This window comes from Salmo salar, chromosome ssa25, assembly GCF_905237065.1.
Source record: "Salmo salar chromosome ssa25, Ssal_v3.1, whole genome shotgun sequence".
Taxonomy (NCBI): Eukaryota; Metazoa; Chordata; class Actinopteri; order Salmoniformes; family Salmonidae; genus Salmo; species Salmo salar.
Window position 1 is genome coordinate 34,018,964 of NC_059466.1, and position 23,080 is coordinate 34,042,043.

General features: G+C 42.4%; 1 protein-coding gene across 4 annotated transcripts; it reads right to left on the reverse strand.

Moving 5' to 3' along the window:
- Window positions 1–9,580: 9,580 nt before the first annotated feature.
- LOC106586642 (nectin-3) lies at window positions 9,581–18,034 on the reverse strand. 4 transcript variants are annotated; one of them, XM_014174148.2, is made up of 10 exons: window positions 17,760–18,034; window positions 17,333–17,414; window positions 16,349–16,696; window positions 14,692–14,997; window positions 14,295–14,397; window positions 13,964–14,118; window positions 13,341–13,437; window positions 13,182–13,212; window positions 12,651–12,771; window positions 9,581–11,888 (listed from the first exon to the last, which is right to left on the reverse strand). In XM_014174148.2, the coding sequence occupies exons 2-9, from the start codon at window positions 17,385–17,387 to the stop codon at window positions 12,652–12,654; spliced, it is 1,215 nt and encodes a 404-aa protein (XP_014029623.2). In that variant the 5' UTR covers window positions 17,388–17,414; window positions 17,760–18,034; the 3' UTR covers window positions 9,581–11,888; window position 12,651. The 4 variants fall into 4 exon arrangements, with proteins under 4 accessions (XP_014029623.2, XP_014029622.2, XP_045563557.1 ...); XM_014174147.2 differs by having other exon boundaries at window positions 9,582–11,944; XM_045707601.1 differs by lacking the exon at window positions 9,581–11,888 and having other exon boundaries at window positions 12,023–12,771.
- Window positions 18,035–23,080: the final 5,046 nt, after the last annotated feature.

Below are 23,080 nucleotides of genomic sequence, written 5' to 3' on the forward strand. Positions count from 1 at the left end.
ACCCACTCCTCCTCAGTGTCCCGTGGGTCGTGAGTACGTCCCACTTGGTGTCCGCGATCGATTGATTCGGTGGGTGCACACGCTACCCTCCTCGGGTCACCCGGGGATTGAGCGTACGGTGCGTGGTCTTGGTGGGAAATACTGGTGGCCCACCTTGGTGAGGGACGTGAGGCGCTATGTCTCCTCCTGTTCGGTGTGCGCCCAGAGTAAGGCTCCTAGGCATTTGCCTAGAGGGAAATTACAGCCCCTCCCGGTTCCACAGCAACCCTGGTCCCACCTGGCGGTGGATTTCCTCACTGATCTCCCACCGTCCCAGGGCAACACCACGATCCTGGTCGTTGTGGACCGGTTCTCTAAGTCCTGCCGTCTGCTTCCTTTACCCGGTCTTCCTACGGCCCTGCAGACCGCGGAAGCACTATTCACCCACGTTTTCCGGCACCACGGGGTGCCTGAGGACATCGTTTCGGAGTCCCCAGTTCACGCCCCAGGTGTGGCGTGCATTTATGGAGCGACTGGGGATCTCGGTCAGTTTGACCTCAGGTTTTCACCCCGAAAGTAATGGGCAGCTGGAAAGGATAAACCAGGATGTGGGCAGGTTTCTGCGGTCCTACTGCCGGGACCGGCCAGGGGAGTGGGTGAGCTTCGTGCCGTGGGCCGAGTTAGCCACTCCTCGACCAATCTGTCACCTTTTCAATGTGTGTTGGGTTATCAGCCGGTCCTGGGGCCCTGGCATCAGAGCCAGACGGAAGCCCCTGCGGTGGAAGACTGGGTCCAGCGCTCAAGGGAAACCTGGAACGCCGTTAAGGAGTCACTGGAACGGGCCAGGGGACAACAAAAAAGAGCGCGGACCGTCGCCGCAGTGAGGCCCCAGTGTTTGCCCCAGGGGAGAGAGTCTTGCTCTCAACCCGGAACCTGCCCCTCCGCCTGCCCTGCCGGAAACTGGGTCCGCCCCCCCTGGACATCGAGGAGCCCCCGGCGTATACAGTCCGGTCCATCTTGGACTCCAGGCGCCGGGTGAGGGGTCTGCAGTACCTCGTGGACTGGGAGGGGTACGGCCCGGAGGAGAGATGCTGGGTACCGGTGGGGGACATATTGGACCCTACGCTCATCCAGGACTTCCACCGCCTCCATTCGGATCGCCCTGCGCCTCGTCCCCCGGGACGTCCTCGCGCTGCGGGAGCCGCGCATCAGGGGGGTACTGTCACGACACCTACGGAAGGTGGCGCCCCTCCTCGCCCGGGCGGCGCTCGGCGGTTGTCGTCGCCGGCCTACTAGCTGCCATCGATTTATGTTTCACGTTCTGTTAGTTAGGTCTAGGTTAGTTGCGCACCTGTTTTGTGTTAGTTGTTAGTGGGGAGGGGTATTTAGGCTAGTTAGTTAGGTTTGTTGTTTGTGCGGGATTGTTCGTTGGTCAGGGTGTGTTCGTTATGAGGTTCTGTATTTTTGGAGTTACGCTATTCCTTTTGGGCTGCGTCCCTGGTTACGTTCTTTTAAGGGTGATGCATTTCTTTTTGCACACCTTGCACTCCGTCCCTTTGCATATTTTCCGTGAGGATATCTTATTAAATTCATTCACGGAATCTTTCTGTCTCCTGCGCCTGACTCTTCTGAATCCACAAGCCACCCGTTGTGACACTCAGATACATCCTGTTTCCATTGATAATCTATGAGATGTTTCTACAGCTTGATCGGAGTCCACCTGTGGTAAATTCAATTGATTTGACATGATTTGGAAAGGCACATACCTGTCTATATAAGGTATCACAGTTGACAGTGCTTGTCAGAGCAAAAACCAACCAATGAGGTCGAAGGAATTGTCCATAGAGCTCCGAGACAGGATTGTGTCAAAGCATATATCTGGAGAAGGGTACCAAAACAGTTCTGCAGCATTGAAGGTCCCCAAGAACACAGTGGCCTCCATCATTCTTTAATGGAAGAAGTTTGGAACCACCAAGGCTCTTCCTAGACCTGGCCGCCCAGATGGAAGCCACTCCTCAGTAAAAGGCACATGACAAGCCCGCTTGGAGTTTGTCAAAAGGCATCTTAACTTCTATGGGCTACGAGGGACGCTAGCGGGACACAGCCAGTGAAAATCAGGGCGGCAAATTCAAAAACAACAAAATGTCATAATTCAACTTTCTCAAACATACAACTATTTTACACCATTTTAAAGATACACTTATCCTTGATGTAACCACATTGTCCGATTTCAAAAAGGCTTTACAGCGAAAGCAAAACATTAGATTATGTTAGGAGAGTACATAGACAAAAATAATCACACAGCCATTTTCCAAGCATAGACATGTGTCAATAAAACCCAAAACACAGCTACATGAAGCAATAAGCTTTGACAATCTTCATCAGATGACATTCCTAGGACATTATGTTACACAATACATGTATGTTTTGTTCGATAAAGTTCATATTTATATCCAAAAACAGCATTTTACATTCCGGTGAATGTGCACATCAATTTACAAAAATACTCATCATAAACGTTGACAAAATACATAACAATTATTTTAAGAATTATAGATAGACTACCCCTGGATGCAACCGCTGTGTCAGATTTTAAAATAGCTTTATGGAGAAAGCACATTTTTCAATATTCTGAGTACATAGCTCAGCCATCACGGTGAGCTATTCAGACACCCGCCAAGTTCGGGGCAACCTAAACTCAGAATTAGTATTAGAAATATTCTCTTACCTTTGCTGATCTTCGTCAGAATGCACTCCCAGGACTGCTACTTCCACAAGAAATGTTGTTTTTGTTCGAAATAGTCCATATTTATGTACAAATACCGTTTTGTTCGTGCGTACAGATCACTTATCCAAAGGCATAATGCGTGAGCTCGGAACAAGAGACGAAAAGTCAAAATGTTCCATTACCGTACTTAGAAGCATGTCAAACGCTGTTTAAAATCAATCTTTATGGTATTTTTAACGCAAAATTGCGATAATATTCCAACCGGGCAATAGCATATTCATTCAAGAAGAAAAAGAAGGAACGGCGTGACCGCACATATCCAATCCCTTTGTTGCCAGGCAGACCACTCAGTAGCTGAGCTCCTATTATCTGCCCAGTGACAGGAAAATGCTCAAACCACTTTCTGAAGGCTTTTGACAGCCAATGGAAGCCTTAGGAAGTGCAACGTCATCCCACATTCACTGTAGTTTCGATAGAGAATCAAAAGAAGAACTACAATTCTCAGACTTTTAACTTCCTGCTTGCCATATGAGTTCTGTTATACTCACAGACACCATTCAAACAGTTTTAGAAACTTCAGAGTGTTTTCTATCCAAATCTACTAATAATATGCATATTCTAGAGTAGTAACCTGTTTAAATTGGGTACGTTTTTCATCCGGCCGTGGGTACGTTTTTCATCCGGCCGTGAAAACACTATAATTTCAATTTCTCAAACATATGACTATTTTACACCATTTGAAAGATAAGACTCTCGTTAACCTGTTAGGGCCAGGGGGCAGTATTGACACGGCTGGATAAAAAACGTACCCGATTTAACCTGTTGGGGCTACAGGTTAGCAATGAACCCCGAGCCGGGATTGCTAACAAGGCTGGAAATTCAAAACATCAAAAATCTAATAATTTCAATTTCTCAAACAATCAACTATTTTACACAATTTAAATGATAAACATCTCTTTAATCTAACCACATTGTTCGATTTTCAAAGAGGCTTTACGGCAAAAGCATAAAGTTAGATTATGTTAGGACAGTACATAGCCACAAAAGTACAAACATCCATTTTCAATTCAAGGTCAGGCGTCACCAAAAGCAGAAACCAGCTTGAATTATGCACTAACTTTTGTCAATCTCCATCAGATGACACTCCTAGGACATTATGTTATACTATACATGCATTTTTTGTTCCATCAAGTTCATATTTATATCCAAAAACAGCATTTTACAGTAGCGTGAAATTCAGATTTTTTTCTTCTCTGAAATGCTTCCGGTGAACATAACAAAATTACTATTCGAAAACATTGGTAAATTATAATATTGTCATTCAAAGAATAATATATTATCATCTCGTAATTGCTACCGAATGGCCAGATCTCAAAATAACTTTACTGGGAAATCACATTTTGCAATAAACGGGGTGCTATGCTAAGAACAACAGGCTATGCTATACAGTTAGCATCATCTAAAATCGATAATAACATTGTAAATATCCCCTTACCTTTGATTATCTCCATCAGAAGGCAGGCATCCCAGGTCCGGAAGGCATCCCAGGTCCGGAACAAATGTGGTTTCTTTTGACAAAGTTCATAATTTATGTCCAAATAACACCAAGTACTGCCAATGTGACTTCCTGGTTAAATAAAAGTAATAAAAGGAATTATTTACATACTGCACACATCATGTTTAATAGGTCAATAAAACAGATTCAAACTTCTGCATGATATTTAACAGTTTACAATATGATCAAAGCACTGAAACTAAAGACTAGTTAATAATTACATTGCCAGGAAGGAAACACCTAATAACCAAACAGCCATTCTAACTGTCACTCTATCTTTGATGCCAGTTTGCTGATGGTAACCAAATTGGGATTTTCCCCGACTTCCCCTAGAGAGATCTAACAGCTACTAGCAACAGACGCCTCAAAGGTCCTCAACTGGCAGCTTCATTAAATAGTACCTGCAAAACACCAGTCTCAATGTCAACAGTGAAGAGGAGACTCTGGGATACTGGCCTTCGAGGCAGAGTTGCAAAAAAAAAGCCATATCTCAGACAGGCCAATAAAAATAAAAGATTAAGATGGGCAAAAGAACACAGACACTGGACAGAGGAACTCTGCCTCGTAGGCCAGCATCCCGGAATCGCCTCTTCACTGTTGACATTGAGATTGGTGTTTTGCGGGTACTATTTATTGAAGCTGCCAGTTGAGGACATGTGAGGCGTCTGTTTCTCAAACTAGACACTAATGTACTTGTCCTCTTGCTCAGTTGTGCACCGGGGCCTCCCACTCTTTCTATTCAGGTTAGAGACAGTTTGCACTGTTCTGTGAAAGGAGTAGTAAACAACGTTGAACGTGATCTTCAGTTTCGTGCCAATTCTCGCATGGAATATCCTTCATTTCTCAGAACAAGAATAGACTGATGAGTTGCAGCAGAAAGTTCTTTGTTTCTGGCCAATTTGAGCCTGTAATCGAACCTACAAATGCTGATGCTCCAGATACTCAACTAGTCTAAAGAAGGTCATTTCTATTGTTTCTTTAAATCAGCACAACAGTTTTCAGCTGTGCTAACATAATTGCAAAATGTGTTTCTAATGATCAATTAGCCTTTTAAAATGATAAACTTGGATTTGCTAACACAACTTACCAATGGAACACAGGAGTGATGGTTGCTGATAATGGACCTCTGTATGCCTATGTAGATATTCCATTAAAAAGAAAATCTGCCATTTCCAGCTACAATAGTCATTTACAACATTAACAATGTCCACACTGTATTTCTGATCACTTTCATGTTATTTTAATGGACAAAAAATGTGCTTTTCTTTCAAAAACAAGGACATTTCTAAGTGACCACAAACTTTTGAACGGTAGTCTCTCATTGCTGATTAAAAAAAGGCACTCATTGTTGATTTAAGAAAAGGCAGGTGTGCAGACTAGGTTCCTCTTTAAGCATGTTTCAACTTGATAAGAGGCCGACGCCAAGCAACAGCTTGTCCCTGTGTGTTCCTATTTCCAAGCCTGAAAAACAAGGACATTACAGTGCACTAACCAAAGCAAGGCCTTGACTACTAACGTAGTAAACCACCTGCTTTCTAACTAGAGGTCGACCGATTAATCGGAGTGGCCGATTAATTAGGGCCGATTTCAAGTTTTCATAACAATCGGAAATTGGTATTTTTGGACGCTGATTTGGCCAATATTTTTAATTTTTTTACACCTTTATTTAACTAGGCAAGTCAGTTAAGAACACATTCTTATTTTCAATGACGGCATAGGAACGGTGGGTTTAACTGCCTCTTTCAGGGGCAGAACGACAGATTTTTACCTTGTCAGCTCGAGGATTCAATCTTGCAACCTTACGGTTAACTAGTCCAACGCTCTAACCACCTGCTTTACATTGCACTCCACGAGGAGCCTGCCTGTTACGCGAATGCAGTAAGAAGCCAAGGTAAGTTGCTAGCTAGCATTAAACTTATCTTATAAAAAACAATTAATCAATCATAATCACTAGTTAACTACACATGGTTAATGATATTACTAGTTTATCTAGCCTGTCCTGCGTTGCATATAATCGCTTAGGTACACGTTGCTCCAACGTGTGCCTAACCATAAACATCAATGCCTTTCTTAAAATCAATACACAAGTATATATTTTTAAACCTGCATATTTAGTTAATATTGCCTGCTAACATGAATTTCTTTTAAATAGGGAAAATGTGTCACTTCTCTTGCAACAGAGTCAGGGTATATGCAGCAGTTTGGGCCGCCTGGCTCTTTGCGAACTGTGAAGACTATTTCTTCCTAACAAAGACAGCCGACTTCGCCAAACGGGGGATGATTTAACAAAAGTGCATTTGCGAAAAAAGCACAATCGTTGCACGACTATACCTAACCATAAACATCAATGCCTTTCTTTAAAATCAATACACAGAAGTATATATTTTTAAACCTGCATATTTAGCTAAAAGAAATACAGGTTAGCAGGCAATATTAACCACGTGAAATTGTGTCACTTCTCTTGCGTTCATTGCATGCAGAGTCAAGGTATATGCAACAGTTTGGGCCGCCTGGCTTGTTGCGAACTAATTTGCCAGAATTGTACATAACATTGAAGATTGTGCAATGTAAGAGGAATATTTAGACTTAGGGATGCCACCCGTTAGATAAAATACGGAACGGTTCCGTATTTCACTGAAAGGAAAAACGTTTTGTTTTCGAGATGATAGTTTCTGGATTCGACCATATTAATGACCTAAGGCTCGTATTTCTGTGTGTTTATTATACACTGCTCAAAAAAATAAAGGGAACACTAAAATAACACATCATAGGTCTGAATGAATGAAATAATCTTATTAAATACTTTTTTCTTTACATAGTTGAATGTGCTGTCAACAAAATCACACAAAAATAATCAATTGAAATCCAATTTATCAACCCATGGAGGTCTGGATTTGGAGTCACAATCAAAATTAAAGTGGAAAACCACACTACAGGCTGATCCAACTTTGATGTAATGTCCTTAAAACAAGTCAAAATGAGGCTCAGTAGTGTGTGTGGCCTCCACGTGCCTGTATGACCTCCCTACAACGCCTGGGCATGCTCCTGATGAGGTGGCGGATGGTCTCCTGAGGGATCTCCTCCCATCCGCCAACTGCTGGACAGTCTGTGGTGCAACGTGGCGTTGGTGGATGGAGCGAGACATGATGTCCCAGATGTGCTCAATTGGATTCAGGTCTGGGGAACGGGCGGGCCAGTCCATAGCATCAATGCCTTCCTCTTGCAGGAACTGCTGACACACTCCAGCCGCATGAGGTCTAGCATTAGGAGGAACCCAGGGCCAACCGCACCAGCATATGGTCTCACAAGGGGTCTGAGGATCTCATCTCGGTACCTAATGGCAGTCAGGCTACCTCTTGCGAGCACATGGAGGGCTGTGCGGTCCCCCAAAGAAATGCCACCCCACACCATGACTGACCCATCGCCAAACGGGTCATGCTGGAGGATGTTGCAGGCAGCAGAACTTTCTCCACGGCGTCTCCAGACTCTGTCACGTCTGTCACGAGCTCAGTGTGAACCTGCTTTCATCTGTGAAGAGCACAGGGCGCCAGTGGCGAATTTGCCAATCTTGGTGTTCTCTGGCAAATGCCAAACGTCCTGCACGGTGTTGGGCTGTAAGCACAACCCCCACCTGTGGACGTTCGGCCCTCATACCACCCTCATGGAGTCTGTTTCTGACCGTTTGAGCAGACACATGCACATTTGCGGCCTGCTGGAGGTCATTTTGCAGGGCTCTGGCAGTGCTCCTCCTGCTCCTCCTTGCACAAAGGCGGAGATAGCGGTCCTGCTGCTGGGTTGTTGCCCTCCTACGGCCTCCTCCACGTCTCCTGATGTACTGGCCTGTCTCCTGGTAGCGCCTCCATGCTCTGGACACTACGCTGACAGACACAGCAAACCTTCTTGCCACAGCTCGCGTTGATGTGCCATCCTGGATGAGCTGCACTACCTGAGCCACTTGTGTGGGTTGTAGACTCCGTCTCATGCTACCACTAGAGTGAATGCACCGCCAGCATTCAAAAGTGACCAAAACATCAGCCAGGAAGCATAGGAACTGAGAAGTGGTCTGTGGTCACCACCTGCAGAATCACTCCTTTATTGGGGGTGTCTTGCTAATTGCCTATAATTTCCACCTTTTGTCTATTCCATTTGCACAACAGGATGTGAAATTTATTGTCAATCAGTGTTGCTTCCTAAGTGGACAGTTTGATTTCACAGAAGTGTGATTGACTTGGAGTTACATTGTGTTGTTTAAGTGTTCCCTTTATTTTTTTTGCAGCATATTATAATTAAGTCTATGATTTGATGGAGCAGTCTGAGTGGTGGTAGGCAGCAGCAGGCTCGTAAGCATTCATTCAAACAGCACTTTCGTGCTTTTTGCCAGCAGCTCTTCACTGTGCTTCAAGCATTGCGCTGTTTATGACTTCAAGCCTATCAACTCCCAAGATTAGGCTGGTGTAACCGATGTGAAATGGCTAGCTAGTTAGCGGGGTGCGCGCTAATAGCGTTTCAAACATCACTCGCTCTGAGACTTGGAGTAGTTGTTCCCCTTGCTCTGCATGGGTAACGCTGCTTCGAGGGTGGCTGTTGTCGATGTGTTCCTGGTTCGAGCCCAGGTAGGAGCGAGGAGAGGGACGGAAGCTATACTGTTACACTGGCAATACTAAAGTGCCTATAAGAACATCCAATAGTCAAAGGTATATTAAATACAAATTGTATAGAGAGAAATGGTCCAATAATAACTACAACCTAAAACTTCTTACCTGGGAATATTGAAGACTCATGTTAAAAGGAACCACCAGCTTTCATATGTTCTCATGTTCTGAGCAAGGAACTTAAACGTTAGCTTTCTTACATGGCACATATTGCACTTTTACTTCTCCAACACTTTGTTTTTGCATTATTTAAACCAAATTGAACATGTTTATTTATTTGAGGCTAAATTGATTTAATTGATGTATTATATTAAGTTAAAATAAGTGTTCATTCAGTATTGTTGTAATTGTCATTATTACAAATACATTTTATTTTAAATGAGACGATTAATCGGTATCGGCTTTTTTTCGTCCTCCAATAAAGGGTATCGGCGTTGAAAAATCATAATCGGTCGACCTCTAATTCTAACTACTAATGTAGTGAAAAGACCTGCATTGTAACTTATAATGTAGTGAAAATACCTACATTCTAACTACCAACTGCAAACAGTAACCACCGGTTGTCACGGCTGTTTGTAGGATCGGACCAAAATGCAGCGTGTTTGTAGTTCAACATCTTTATTTATTCGTGAAACGTAATGCAATACACAACATACTTGAACTAACAAAAACAACAAACCGTGACGCAGAGAGAAAACACACTACTCAAAATATAATCACCCACAAAAACAAGTGGGACAAACATCAGCTTAAATATGACCTCCAATTAGAGACAACCAGCTGCCTCTAATTGGAGATCATACCAAACAAAACCAACATAGAAATACAAAACTAGAAACTGAACATAGAAATACAAAAACAGACAAACACCCCGTCATGCCCTGGCCTACTCTACCATAGAAAATAACAACTTACTATGGTCAGGACTTGACACCGGTGGCCAAAAATGCCATGCTACACTAATGCTAGTCTAAATCAACAAATAACACAGGGTTCATCAGGGATAGGGTTAATACGTGGATCATAAGGCAGCTGTTAGTGGAGCTTATGTTCCCAGTGGATCACTTGGTTTCATGGTTCCTTTTACAGTATAACTGCTCGCTGTACCAAAACTGCATAACCGCATAATATAAAGGAATTAATTTTGGAGCCGCTGCAAGAAGTACCATCAGCCAAAGGTGTGTGTACAGTAGTAGTTACTGACAAGGTTCTCCATTTCATACATATGTCATTTAGCTTATACCAGGGCTCCCTTTAGTTGGCTTCAACACTTACAGTACATTTCATTCAGAAAGTATTCACACCCCTTGACATTTTCTACATTTTGTTGTGTTACAGTCTGAATGTATTACATTTAGATGTTGTGTCACTGGCCTACACATAATACCCCATAATGTCAAAGTGGAATTATGATTTTAGAAATGTGTACAAATAAAAAAATACATGAAAAGCTGAAATGTCTCGAGTCAATAATTATTCAACTCCTTTGTTATGGCAAGCCTAAATAAGTTCAGGAGAAAAAAGTTACTTAACAAGTCACAAAATAAGTTACATGGACTCACTCTGTGTCCAATAAGTGTTTCAAATGATTTTTTGAATGACTACCTCATCTCTGTACTCCACACATACAGTTACTATAAGGTCCCTCAGTCTAGCAGTGAATTTCAAACACAGATTGAACCACAAAGACCATGGAGGTTTTCCAATGCCTTGCAAGAAGGGCACCTATTGGTGGACGGGTCAAAAAAGCAGACATATTGAATATCCCTTTGAGCATGGTGAAGTTATTAATTACACTTTGGATGGTGTATCAATACACACAGTCACTACAAAGATACAGGCGTCCTTCCTAACTCAGTTGCCGTAGTAGAGGAAGGAAACCGCTCAGGGATTTCACCTTTAGGCCAATGGTGATTTTGAAACAGTTAGAGTTTAGTGGCTGTGATAGGAGAAAACTGAGGATGGATCAACAACACTGTAGTTACTCCACAATTCTAATCTAAATGACAGAGTGAAAAGGAGGAAACTTTCTACAGAAAAAAATATTCCAAAAAATATTGCAATTATGATGCATCATGTGCATCCTAAAGTGAAAAGAAATTAACTTTATGTCCTGAATAGAAAGTACTATGTTTGGGGCAAATCCAACACAAAACATCGCTGAGAACCACTCTTCATACTGTATTTTCAAGCATGGTGGTGGCTGCATCATGTTATGGGTATGCTTGTCATCGGCAACAACTCGGGAGTTTCTTTTTGTATAAAAATAAATGGATATAGAGCTAAGCACAGGCAGTGTCCTAGAAGAAAACCTGGTTCACTCTGATTTCCAACAGATACTGGGAGACAAATTCCCATTAAAGCAGAACAATAACCTAAAACACAAGACCAAATATACATTGGAGTTACTTACCAAGACGACATTACATGTTCGGGAGTGGCCTAGTTACAGTTTTTACTTAAATTGGCTTGAAAATTAATGGTAAGACTTGAAAATGGCTGTCTGGCAATGATCAACCAGCTTGACAGAGCTTAAAGAATTATAATAATGTCCAAATATTGTACAATCCAGGTGTGCAAAGCTCTAAGAGACTTAGCCAGAAAGACTTACGGCTGTAATCACTGCCAAAGATGATTCTAGCATGTATTGACTTATGGGTGTGAACACTTATGTAAATGAGATATTTCTGTATTTCGTTTTCAATAAATGTGCAAACATTTCAAAAAATATGTTTTCACTCTGTCATTATGGGTTATTATGTGTAGATGAGTGAGGAAAAATGATTTTTTATCCATTTGAAATTCAGGCTGTAACACAACAAAATATGGAATAAGTCAAGGGGTATGAATACTTTCTGAAAGCACTGTACATACATACTGTACATTCATACATACAGGAGAGTTCTTGTTCCCGCTGAAGCAACAAAGCCCCTCAACCACGGCAAGGCGGAGTCCACGAGAGGGGAACAAAAATCTGAAACGAGGACCAGCACTGGGTGAAGCGGTGATGGAATCGAGGTTTCCAATGTCCTAGAAGATATTGCTCATTAGATGGTTGGAGAATGTGCTTATTCTGTTAATTCTTGTACAATTTTTTAAAACTTTTGACCCCTTTTTCTCCACAATTTCGTGGTAGCCAATTGGTAGTTACAGTCTTGTCTCATCGCTGCAACTCCCATACGGACTCGGGAGAGGCAAAGGCCAAGAGCCATGCATCCTCTGAAACAAAAGCCACACTGTCATGCGTCCGACAAAACCAAGCCACACTGTTTCTTGACACAATGCCTGCTTTACCCGGAAGCCAGCCACACCAATGTGTCGGAGGAAACACTGTACACCTGGCGACCGTGTCAGCGTGCATGCGCCCAGCCCGCCACAGGAGTCATTCGAGCACGACAGGACAAGAACATCCCTGCCAGCCAAACCCTCCCCTAACCCAGCCAATTGTGCGCTGCCCCATAGGTCTCCCGGTCGCGACAGAGCCTGTACTCGAACCAGGATCTCTAGTGCCTTAGACCACTGCGCCACTCGGGATAATGTTTCTATTCTTTGCAGATGGTTAGAACATTGGAGAATTAGATTTTTCTGGCATTAAACCTGTCCGGCGATTTCTTTGAGCTAACACAATAAATATACTTAATGAACAGACAATCTATCAAAAATAAAAAACATCTGGAATAATACAAATAAAAAATAAAATGTTTCCAGAAAACAAATAAGGTATATTGTTCCATACATCATGATACTTCTTCCTCCTCCTCAGGCTCCTTCCTGGTTTGGACAGTCGCAGCCAATGGGTCATCTTCACCTTCCTCAACCTTGTCATGTCTCCTCGTCTTGGAAGATATTGATATAGTCTGGAATCAAACGGACATTATTACAGTATCATTACATAGAAACCATTGGCTAATGAGAAACCTAATTCGTAAGTTTAGTCACAAAACAATGGAGGACAGTGAAATACATATGTAGCAACTTCATTTGATCACCCAGTTGAGGGAACTGGAGAACTTCCCGGCAATGTAGGACATTTAACACTTGTAGTATATTTGAGGTTAAAAAGGCTTTTAAAGTTTGCAGTTTCCACTTTGAAATTTCAGATTAGATTTTCCTCATGAAAAATGTATCAACCCTTACAAAAATGTCTATGAATTATAATTTTCATAATAATTCAAATTTCCTGTTGCTGCACGATTATTTTCCTGCTGTAGCAAACTGACTCAAATTAAGATCCTACATCTGTAACTACTCACTAACCACAGCATACCTGTTCTGGTGCCTTGGCCACAATTGAACTCCTGGAAAATATTGTCCAGGAAAAGAAAATATATTAACTTGAGCAAAATCAATATATGATCATCTAATGCAAATGCATTATTTTCACAATGCAAAATTCAGTTCATGATATTACAGTAGTTGATATTACCAAGGAAACTGTCTGTATTTCCACCAGTACCATACAAGTGCAGCAGAAACAATCAGACATAGAATGACCAGTAGAACCCAACAGGCAGCAGAGGTCTCTGTGAAGAGAGAGGGGATACAATTAATATAAGAAACAGTCTGTATTTATAATTACATGTAATCTTGTTGCCCTAGCAACCATCATGGCTCTAATGCAAACATTTTCCTGCAGAAAGCAAAGAGATAATACCAGGTTATAAGTCATGTACATATGCAGTAAGAGATGAGTGTGTATCATGACCATCTTAGTGGTTATACAGTAACTTCCTATAGAAAGGGGAATGAGGCCATAAGTCTGATACTAACACATGCAGTGAAAGATAAGTGAGCATCTGGCTCAACTTTGTCATCCATGCAACATCACATTTCTCATAACTTCATATATGTGTTTTATGTGTATACCAGGAATGCCTATATTGTTGCCAGACAAATGTCCCTATGGGACAATAAACTATTCATTCAATCAATCAATCATGTAACAATTATAAGCATCTTATAAAACAGCATAAGCAAATAGTTAAGCAACCAGCATGAATAGTGTGTGAGTGGGTGTGTGTGTGTCTCTCTCTCTCAGGTGCTTCTCACCAGAGGATATGTGTACATAGAGGGAGCCAGTTGCTCGTCCGTAAGGGTTGGAGGCCTCACAGACATAGAGACCATTCAGCTCAGAGTTGAGACTGAGGAGGTGCAGTTTGTCTCCCTCTGCTCTCACCGAAGACCCAGGCCATGGCTGGACCAACCTGGGGGAGAGAGAGGAGAAGGGCTTTGTGTGTGTGTGAGATAGGCAAAGGCATCATTTGACTACCATCATAATATATGAACATACTGAAGCTTCAAGCTAATCTGTTTCATATGTTTAAACAAGTGTACCTAACATTTACATTTAAACTGGTTTGAACTAGTTTCCAGTGAGTACCTGCTCCAGGTGTAGTTGGGTTGTGGGTTACCATCTGCTACACATAGTAAGACTGTGGTTTTAGAGGTCTCACTAAGGGTAACGTTCAATGACTGAGGTGGATCTATGAGAGAGAGAGAGAGAGAGATGGTTACAGTTACTGCAGATATAGAATGTAAATAGACCTACACACCAAGACAGACCCATAACAATGACACTACAGACTCTGAGCAGTGGGCAGGAAAGAAACTTTCATCCACAGATGAGGAAACACTAAGAAATATTTCTTCCTTCATTTCAGTTTGATAGATTACTTGCAGTAGAGGAGCAGTACAATGAAAGCACATAAAGGTCCATACCACTTGTGTGCCTCAGTGGATGTCTATAGTGTAGGACAGTGGTAGTAGAATATATTTACAGTGGATGTTTATGCTGTAGTTGTAGGTCTTCTCTGTTACCAGGGCAGACTGGTTGACCACACACTGGACCTGCTGCTGATTGGCTGCCTTGGTTGGTACCCCAAGCAGGTGGCTGAGTACTGTGGTGGTGCCGTTGGCGTGCTGGGTAGAGTTGGTCACTATCCTCAACAAACTGCCGAATGCACCTGTCTTCCACGTCACTTCTGCCTGTGGCTTGGCTCCAGCAGCCACACAGGTTGCAAATACAACCTCATTCTCCCCAATGACAGGAGGAATATCAACTGTCACATTCACCACTGGAGGGACTATGGCCAGAAAACAAACAAACAGAGAAAAGAAAACATGAACAAATCACTAATTATAAATGTGGAACCATATGTAACCGATGTGAAATGGCTAGTTAGTTAGCAGTGGTGCGCGCTAATAGCGTTTCGATCAGTGACGTCACTCGCTTTTGTGGCGCGATGGGTAACGATGCTTCGTGGGGTGTCAGTTGTTGATGTGTGCAAGGGTCCCTGGTTCGAGCCCGGGTTGGGGCGAAGAGAGGGACGGAACCTACACTGTTACACATACATGAAAAAAACAACCAAAATACACACAGCCCATCATGTAAAGCTTATCCAAATGCTCATGTCACATGACCAACAAACTTTAAATAAACCCAATCATGTTCTCCATCTTGCCAATTGCAATATATACCATTAGTAGCTATACATTTACTGTATTGGAGGTTTGGTCAAATCCAGTTAACAGGTTTTAGCTCACCCTGATGAGAGGTACCTGCACCTGAGGTATTAAGTTTCACACACATCACTAAAGCTGTTTTTCATTTTCAGCAGTTCCACTGACAAGCATTCACAATCCCAGTGATTATGCTGTTAAGGGATGCTGTATATAGTGGTGTATATATTCCAACATCTGTTCCACCATTAGGTAAACTATTAATGCCTGTACTCTCCTGGTTACAGCTTGAGTAAGAGGATACACTCAGGAAAAAAAGGCGCTGAATACAACCATATAATGTAGTGTTCTTTGGTTTGTTCCCATACGGGAACCCTTCTTCGTGCTTCGTGTATGTCCTAACCGACTTGCCAAAACTATAGTTTGTTAACAAGAAATGTGTGGAGTGGTTGAAAAACGATTTTTAATGACTCCAACCTAAGTGTATGTAAACTCCCGACTTCAACTGTATGAGGGTGCAATGAGATACCCGATGGGTTGGACAATACTCTTCTCATCAATAATCTTTAAACAAAACTTTTACTCAAAAGCTGGAAATAAGCCAATCCTCCGTCTTTCACGAAATGGAAAGTTCAAATGCGTTATTAATTTAAAAAAATTTAAAGAGCGTGGGCGACGGAGAGAAACAAAATCGTGCAGTTTGAAGCCATGTGGCAGAAAGTGTTGCGGGTGCTGGAAATAGGGGTGGGGGCTAGTGGGTCTGGCGGGTGTGCTGTAGATGTTTGTATGTATGATGTAGTTGTTTGTATGTGTTTGTTTTGTATTGTTGATAAAAGATCATATAAAATCTTGTAAAAAAAATACAAAAATGTACCAACCAACTTTTTAGCTGTCGAGTGTTGGTTATCACACGCAGTCTTTCTAGACTTTCAAAAGTAGAAACATCGAATCAAAGAGTGAAGGAAGAGTTCTTACCAAGCACAGTCAGGGGTATCTCTGTAGTGTATGCGCCACTGGGGAAAACACTGAAGATACATGTGAAGGTGCCTTCATCAAGCAGTCTGACAGCTGTTATTCTAATAGATCCAAGGTTTTCTGATGGGTTCCCAATAAACTGGACTCTACCTGCCAATCCATTTGGTGCAATAAACTTAGTAACCCCATTGGGATGAATCAGCATAAAATTATGGTTCTGTGTTTCTTCCCAAGTACTTTTCTGCCATGTTATCTGTTCAAGCTCCTCGTCTGTCTCTATCAGTCTGCAGGATAAGTCCACATCCTCCCCCAGTACTACAGTCCTGCGTCCTCCAATCACCTGTGTACCTGAAGAGAAAACACAAGCCAAAAAAACAAATCCAAAAGAGACCTGTAGAATAGATGCTTATGAACTCTAATAAACAGAGATGTTACCTAAACACACAGACAAGACCATTATAAGTATTTAGCTGTGCTTATGAACTATGATATCCTATTGATGCTGAAATGTGGCTATTGCAACAACAAATGTGCCAATTGCTCAATCTTTGACCCTAAGCCCATTTGGGCAGCCATAGTCAGAGGAGATGGCTAAAGCACGTACTGATCTGGGTCCAGTCTCGGCTGAAACTACTTAGTGAATATGTTATTAGAATAATAAGCGAAAGGCCCTGACTCTGTTCTTACACTTAATCAAGACTATGATATTCAAGACATTCCTAGATACTTGTGCATGCTCAGCATGTCTCAAAACATACTGAGTTAAAAACATAGTAAACACACTGAGTTAAAAACATAGTAAACATGCTGAGGTAAAAACATAGTAAACATACTGTGCCTTATCGTACCCTAAAAGGACCAGGACTGCAATTTAATGGTGGGGTTTTGTGGTTGTTATTGTCCTTGCATTGTGTCAACATTAAAAGAGAGAAAAAAACATGCACTCAAAATTATGGCATTTTATGACATCAATTGGAAACATACTTTCTGTATCCATCTGGATGATGAGTAGAATCACAGAGCACAGCTTCAGTAACATGCTTTGCTCTTCTCATTGCTAGGATCACTAGGGAAAATGTAATAATAGCATTATATTACATTTTGAGATTGGCGTTTTGTAATAATGACGACCTATTAATTGTTTATGTACGACAGTTATGTTGGGTAAGCTACAAAAGCATGCTCGTGCGGCAGAATCGATATCCGCTCTTATAAACCCAGGTTCGTTACACTATGTTGCATACAATGCTAATTATTCGAGCAATGCCCTGCAATCATTACTCTTTGATGGAGACTATGCACATCTTGCAAAGTAGCCTATACCTTACTACAAAAATAAACAAACAGTCCTACATTGGTCAGTAATAATGGAACTAAACAAGAGCAACTGTAAATGTAATAGGCCACAAACCTTTGATGAATGTAAGTTCTTCTGCTGAAGCATCCGACACCTTTTCCTACCACAATACCGCTCCAATAGGAAAACGCTTATTCAGTAAAGGCGTCCAACCGAAAAGGTTCTTCTTCGATGAGGTTTAACGTCGGTTGGCATCGAATAAATGTTGCATTACCGCCTCCTAGAATGGAGTACAACTCCTTTATACTTTGCTTAAAAAAATAGACAAATAAATAGACAAATACCCTACCATCTAACCCTACAATCACTTAAATCAAAAATAAAAACACCACCCTACTCCACTATTTAAATATATTTAGTCCTACTTCAGGCCAACAGGCTGAAAGTATGGGACGCCACCACTTAACAAATCAAATTAAATTGTATATCACATGAGCTGAATACAACAGTTGTAGACCTTACAGTGAAATGCTTACTTACAAGCCCTTAACCAACCATGCAGTTTTAAGAAAAATAAGTGTTAAGAAAGTATTTTCTAAAATAAACTTTAAAGAAGAAAAATTGTAATATAACAAATAATAAAGGAGCAACAATAAAATAACAGTAGAGAGGTTATATACAGTGGGAACCGGTACAGAGTCAATGTGCAGGGGCACAGGTTAGGCGAGGTAATTTAGGTAATATGTACATGTAGGTAGAGGTAAAGTGACTATGCCGTGCGGTAGCAGAGAGAAAAGTCTATGACTAGGGTGGCTGGAGTCTTTGCCAATTTTAGGACCTCCCTCTGACACCGCCTGGTATAGAGGGCCTTGATGGCAGGAAGCTTGGCCCCAGTGATGTACTTGTCCATGCGCACTACCCTCTGTAGTGCCTTGCGGTCGAAGGCCGAGCAGTTGCAATACCAGGCAGTGATGCAACAAGTCAGGATGCTCTCGATGGTGCAGCTGAAGAACATTTTCAGGATATGAGGACCGATGCCAAATAAGTGTTGTCGTGCCCTCTTCATGACTGTCTTGGTGTGTTTGGACAATTATATTTTGTTGATAATGAGGACACCAAGGAACTTGAAGCCCTCAACCTGCTCCAATACAGACCCGTCGATGAGAATGGGGGCGTGCTTGGTCCTCCTCCTGTATTCCACAAACATCTACTTTGTCCTGATCACGTTGAGGGAGAGGCTGTTATCCTGGCACCACACTACCAGTTCTCTGACCTCCTCCCTATAGGCTGTCTCATCGTTGTCGGTGATCAGGCCTACCACTGTTGTGTCATCTGCAAACTTAATGATGGTGTTAGAGTCGTGCTTGGCCATGCACTCATGGGTGAACAGGTAGTACAGGAGGGGACTGAGCACACACCCCTGAGGAGCCCAGTGTTGAGGATCAGCATGGAGGACATGTTGTTACCTACCCTTACCACCTGGGGGTGGCCCGTCAGGAAGTCCAGGATCCAGTTGCAGAGGGGGGTGTTTGGTCCCAGGGTTCTTAGCTTAGTGACGAGCTTTGAGGGCACTATGGTGTTGAACGCTGAGCTGTAGTCAATGAATAGCATTCTCCCGTAGATGTTCCTTTTGTCCAGGTGGGAAAGGGCAGTGTTGAGTGCAATAGAGATGGCATCATCTGTGGATCTTTTGGGGCGGTATGCAAATTGGAGTGGGTCTAGGGCTTCTGGGATAATGGTGTCGATGTGAGCCATTATCAGCCTTTCAAAGCAATTCATGGATACAAATGTGAGTGCTACGGGTCGGAAGTCATTTTGGCAGGTTACCTTGGTGTTCTTGGAAACAGGGACTTTGGTGGTCTGCTTGAGGATACATACAGGAGGTACCAGTACAGCTGATGCTCTCATGCATGCTTCAGTGTTGCTTGCCTAGAAGCAAGCATAGAAGTCATTTAGCTCATCTGGTAGGCTCGTGTCACCCGGCAGCTCGCGGCTGTGTTTCCCTTTGTAGTCCGTAATCGTTTGCAAGCCCTGCCACATCCGACGAGCATCGGAGCCGGTGTAGTACGATTCAATCTTAGTCCTGTTTTGACACATTGAGTCTTTGATTGTTCGTCGGGGGGCATAGCGTGATTTCTTATAAGCATCCTTGAACACTTCAGCTCTACCCTTTAGCTCAGTGCACATGTTGCCTGTAATCCATGGCTTCTGGTTGGGGTATGTACGTACGGTCACTGTGGGGACCACGTCATCGATGCACTTATTTTTTATTTAACCTGTTATGGATAGGGGGCAGTATTTTCACGGCCGGATAAAAAACGTACCCGATTTAATCTGATTATTACTCCTGCCCAGAAACTAGAATATGCAAATAATTATTAGCTTTGGATAGAAAACACTCCAAAGTTTCTAAAACTCTTTGAATGGTGTATGTGAGTATAACAGAACTCATTTGGCAGGCCAAAACCTGAGAAGATTCTGTACAGGAAGTACCCGGTCTGACCATTTCTTGGCCTTCTTGATCATCTCTATCCAAAACAGGGGATCTCTGCTGTTACGTGACACTTCCTACGGCTCCCATAGGCTCTCAGAAGGCGTCAAAAAGCTGAATGGTGGCTTTGCAGGCCCTGGCTGAAAAACATTAGCGCATTTTGATAGTGGTCGGTCAGAGAACAGAGACTGGAGGCGCGTGCACGAGGCGACCCCATGTTTTTATTCTTTCGTCTTTGAACGAAAACAACGACTCCCGGTCAGAATATTAGCGCTTTTTTACGAGAAAAATAGCATAAAAATTGATTTTAAACAGCGGTTGACATGCTTCGAAGTACGGTAATGGTATATTTAGAATTTTTTTGTCACGAAACGCGTCGGGCACGTAACCCTTCGTCACCCTTGGATAGTGTCTTGAACGCACGAACAAAACGCCGCTATTTGGATATAACTATGGATTATTTTGAACCAAACCAACATTTGTTGTTGAAGTAGAAGTCCTGGGAGTGCATTCTGATGAAGAACAGGAAAGGTAATCAAACTTTTCTAATAGTAAATCGGAGTTTGGTGAGGGTCAAACTTGGTGGGTGTCAAAATAGCTAGCCTGTGATGGCGAGCTATCTACTCAGAATATTGCAAAATGTGCTTTCACCGAAAAGCTATTTTAAAATCGGACATAGCGAGTGCATAAAGGAGTTCTGTATCTATAATTCTTAAAATAATTATGTTTTTTGTGAACGTTTATCGTGAGTAATTTAGTAAATTCACCGGAAGTGTTCGGTGGGAATGCGAGTTCTGAACGTCACATGCTAATGTAAAAAGCTGGTTTTTGATATAAATATGAACTTGATTGAACAAAACATGCATGTATTGTATAACATAATGTCCTAGGCGTGTCATCTGATGAAGATCATCAAAGGTTAGTGCTGCATTTAGCTGTGGTTTTGTTTTTTGTGACATTATATGCTAGCTTGAAAAATGGGTGTCTGATTATTTCTGGCTGGGTACTCTGCTGACATAATCTAATGTTTTGCTTTCGCTGTAAAGACTTTTTGAAATCAGACAGTGTGGTTAGATAAACGAGAGTCTTGTCTTTAAAATGGTGTAATATAGTCATATGTTTGAAAAATGGAAGTTTTTGTATTTTTGAGGAATTTGTAATTCGCGCCACGCCTATCATTGGATATTGGAGCAGGTGTTCGGCTAGCGGAACGTCTAGATGTAAGAGGTTAACCTTCATTTAGCTAGATAAGTCAGTTAAGAACAAATTCATATTTACAATGACAGCCTACACCGGCTAAACCCGGACCACACTGGGAAAACGGTGCACCACCCTATGGGACTCCTAATCACGGCTGGTTGTGATACGGCCGGTTGTGATACAGCCTGTAATCTAACTAGGGTGTCTGGAGTGACTCCTTAGCACTGAGATGCTGTGCCTTAGACCGCTGCACCACTCGGGAGCCCAGTGATTGATGAAGCCACTCTCTGATGTGGTGTACTCCTCAATGCCATCAGAAGAATACCGGAACATATTCCAGGCTGTGCTAGCAAACAGTCCTGTAGCTTAGCATCTGCGGCATCTGACCACATCCTTATTTAGCAAGTCACTGGTGCTTCTTGCTTTAGTTTTTGCTAGTAAGCAGGAATCAGGAGGATAGAGTTATGGTCAGATTTGCCAAACGGAGGGTGAGCGAGAGCTTTGTACGCATCTCTGTGTGTGGAGTAAAGGTGGTCCAGAGTTTTTTTCCCTCTGGTTGCAGATGTAACATGCTAGTAGAAATGAGGTAAAACGGATTGAAGTTTCCCTGCATTAAAGTCCGCTGACACTAGGAGCGCCGCCTCTGGATGAGCATTTTCCTGTTTGCTTACAGCTCGTTGAGTGCGGTCTTCGTGCCAGCATCGGTTTGTGTTGGTAAATAGACAGCTACGAAAAATATAGATGAAAACTCCCTTGGTAAATAGTGTGGTCTACAGCTTATCATGAGATACTCTATCTCAGGTAAGCAAAACCCTAGAGTGCTCCTTAATATTAGATTTCGTGCACCAGCTGTTATTTACAAATAGACAAAGACTGCCACCCCTTGTCTTACCGGAGGCAGCTGTTCTATGTTGCCGATGGACTGAAAACCCAGCCAGCTGTATGTTATCCATGTCATTGTTCAGCCACGACTCGGTGAAACATAAGATATTACAGTTTTTAATGTCCCGTTGGTAGGATAGTCTTGATCGGAGCTCATCCATTTTATTATCCAATGATTGCACATTGGCTAATAGGACTGATGGTAAAGGCGGTTTACTCAGTTGCCGTCGGATCCTTACTAGGTACCCCGACCTACATCCCCGACATCTGTCTCTTCTTCATGTGAATTATGAGGATTTGGGCCTTGTTGGGTGTTTGAAGTAAATCCTTCATGTTCGACTCATTAAAGAAACAATCTTTTTCCAGTACGAGTTGAGTAATCGCCGTCTTGATATCCAGAATCTCTTTTCGGTCATAAGAGACGGTGGCAGAAACATTATGTACAAAATAAGTTACGAATAATGCAAAAAAAAACACACAGTAGCACAATTGGTTAGAAGCCCATAAAACTGCAGCCATCTCCTCTGGCGTCATCACACCCTGTAGTCTTGCACACCCAAATACCTCTCTGCAGCTGCCCCCACAACATACATTTTTTGCGACTTATGTTCCATCCCTGCAGTACAGATGATAACTATTTTTATAAATGCAAAAAATACAATCTTACTGGAACATAAATCACCTATCCCTCTGTACTAGTACAGATCTACTACTCACACCACTCTTCTCAGGATCCTTACAACTTGACCCATCTTCCTCTACTTTTTCACTGCCTCAGCATATGACAACTTCTTCACTACTCTAAGCCTGGAAACTTCAACCTGCCTCTCTTACACTGCACATTTCTGATCCCCATCCCCAT

Excerpts from the sequence above, each read along its gene's own strand:
- LOC106586642 (XM_014174148.2), bottom strand. The coding sequence starts at position 17,387 with ATGTTACTGAAGCTGTGCTCTGTGATTCTACTCATCATCCAGATGGAT. Across the intron at positions 16,697-17,332 it reads CATCCAGATGGATACAGAAA|GTACACAGGTGATTGGAGGA; the intron begins GTATGTTTCCAA and ends TTTTCTCTTCAG. Across the intron at positions 13,438-13,963 it reads CTATGTACACATATCCTCTG|AGACCTCTGCTGCCTGTTGG; the intron begins GTGAGAAGCACC and ends CTCTCTTCACAG.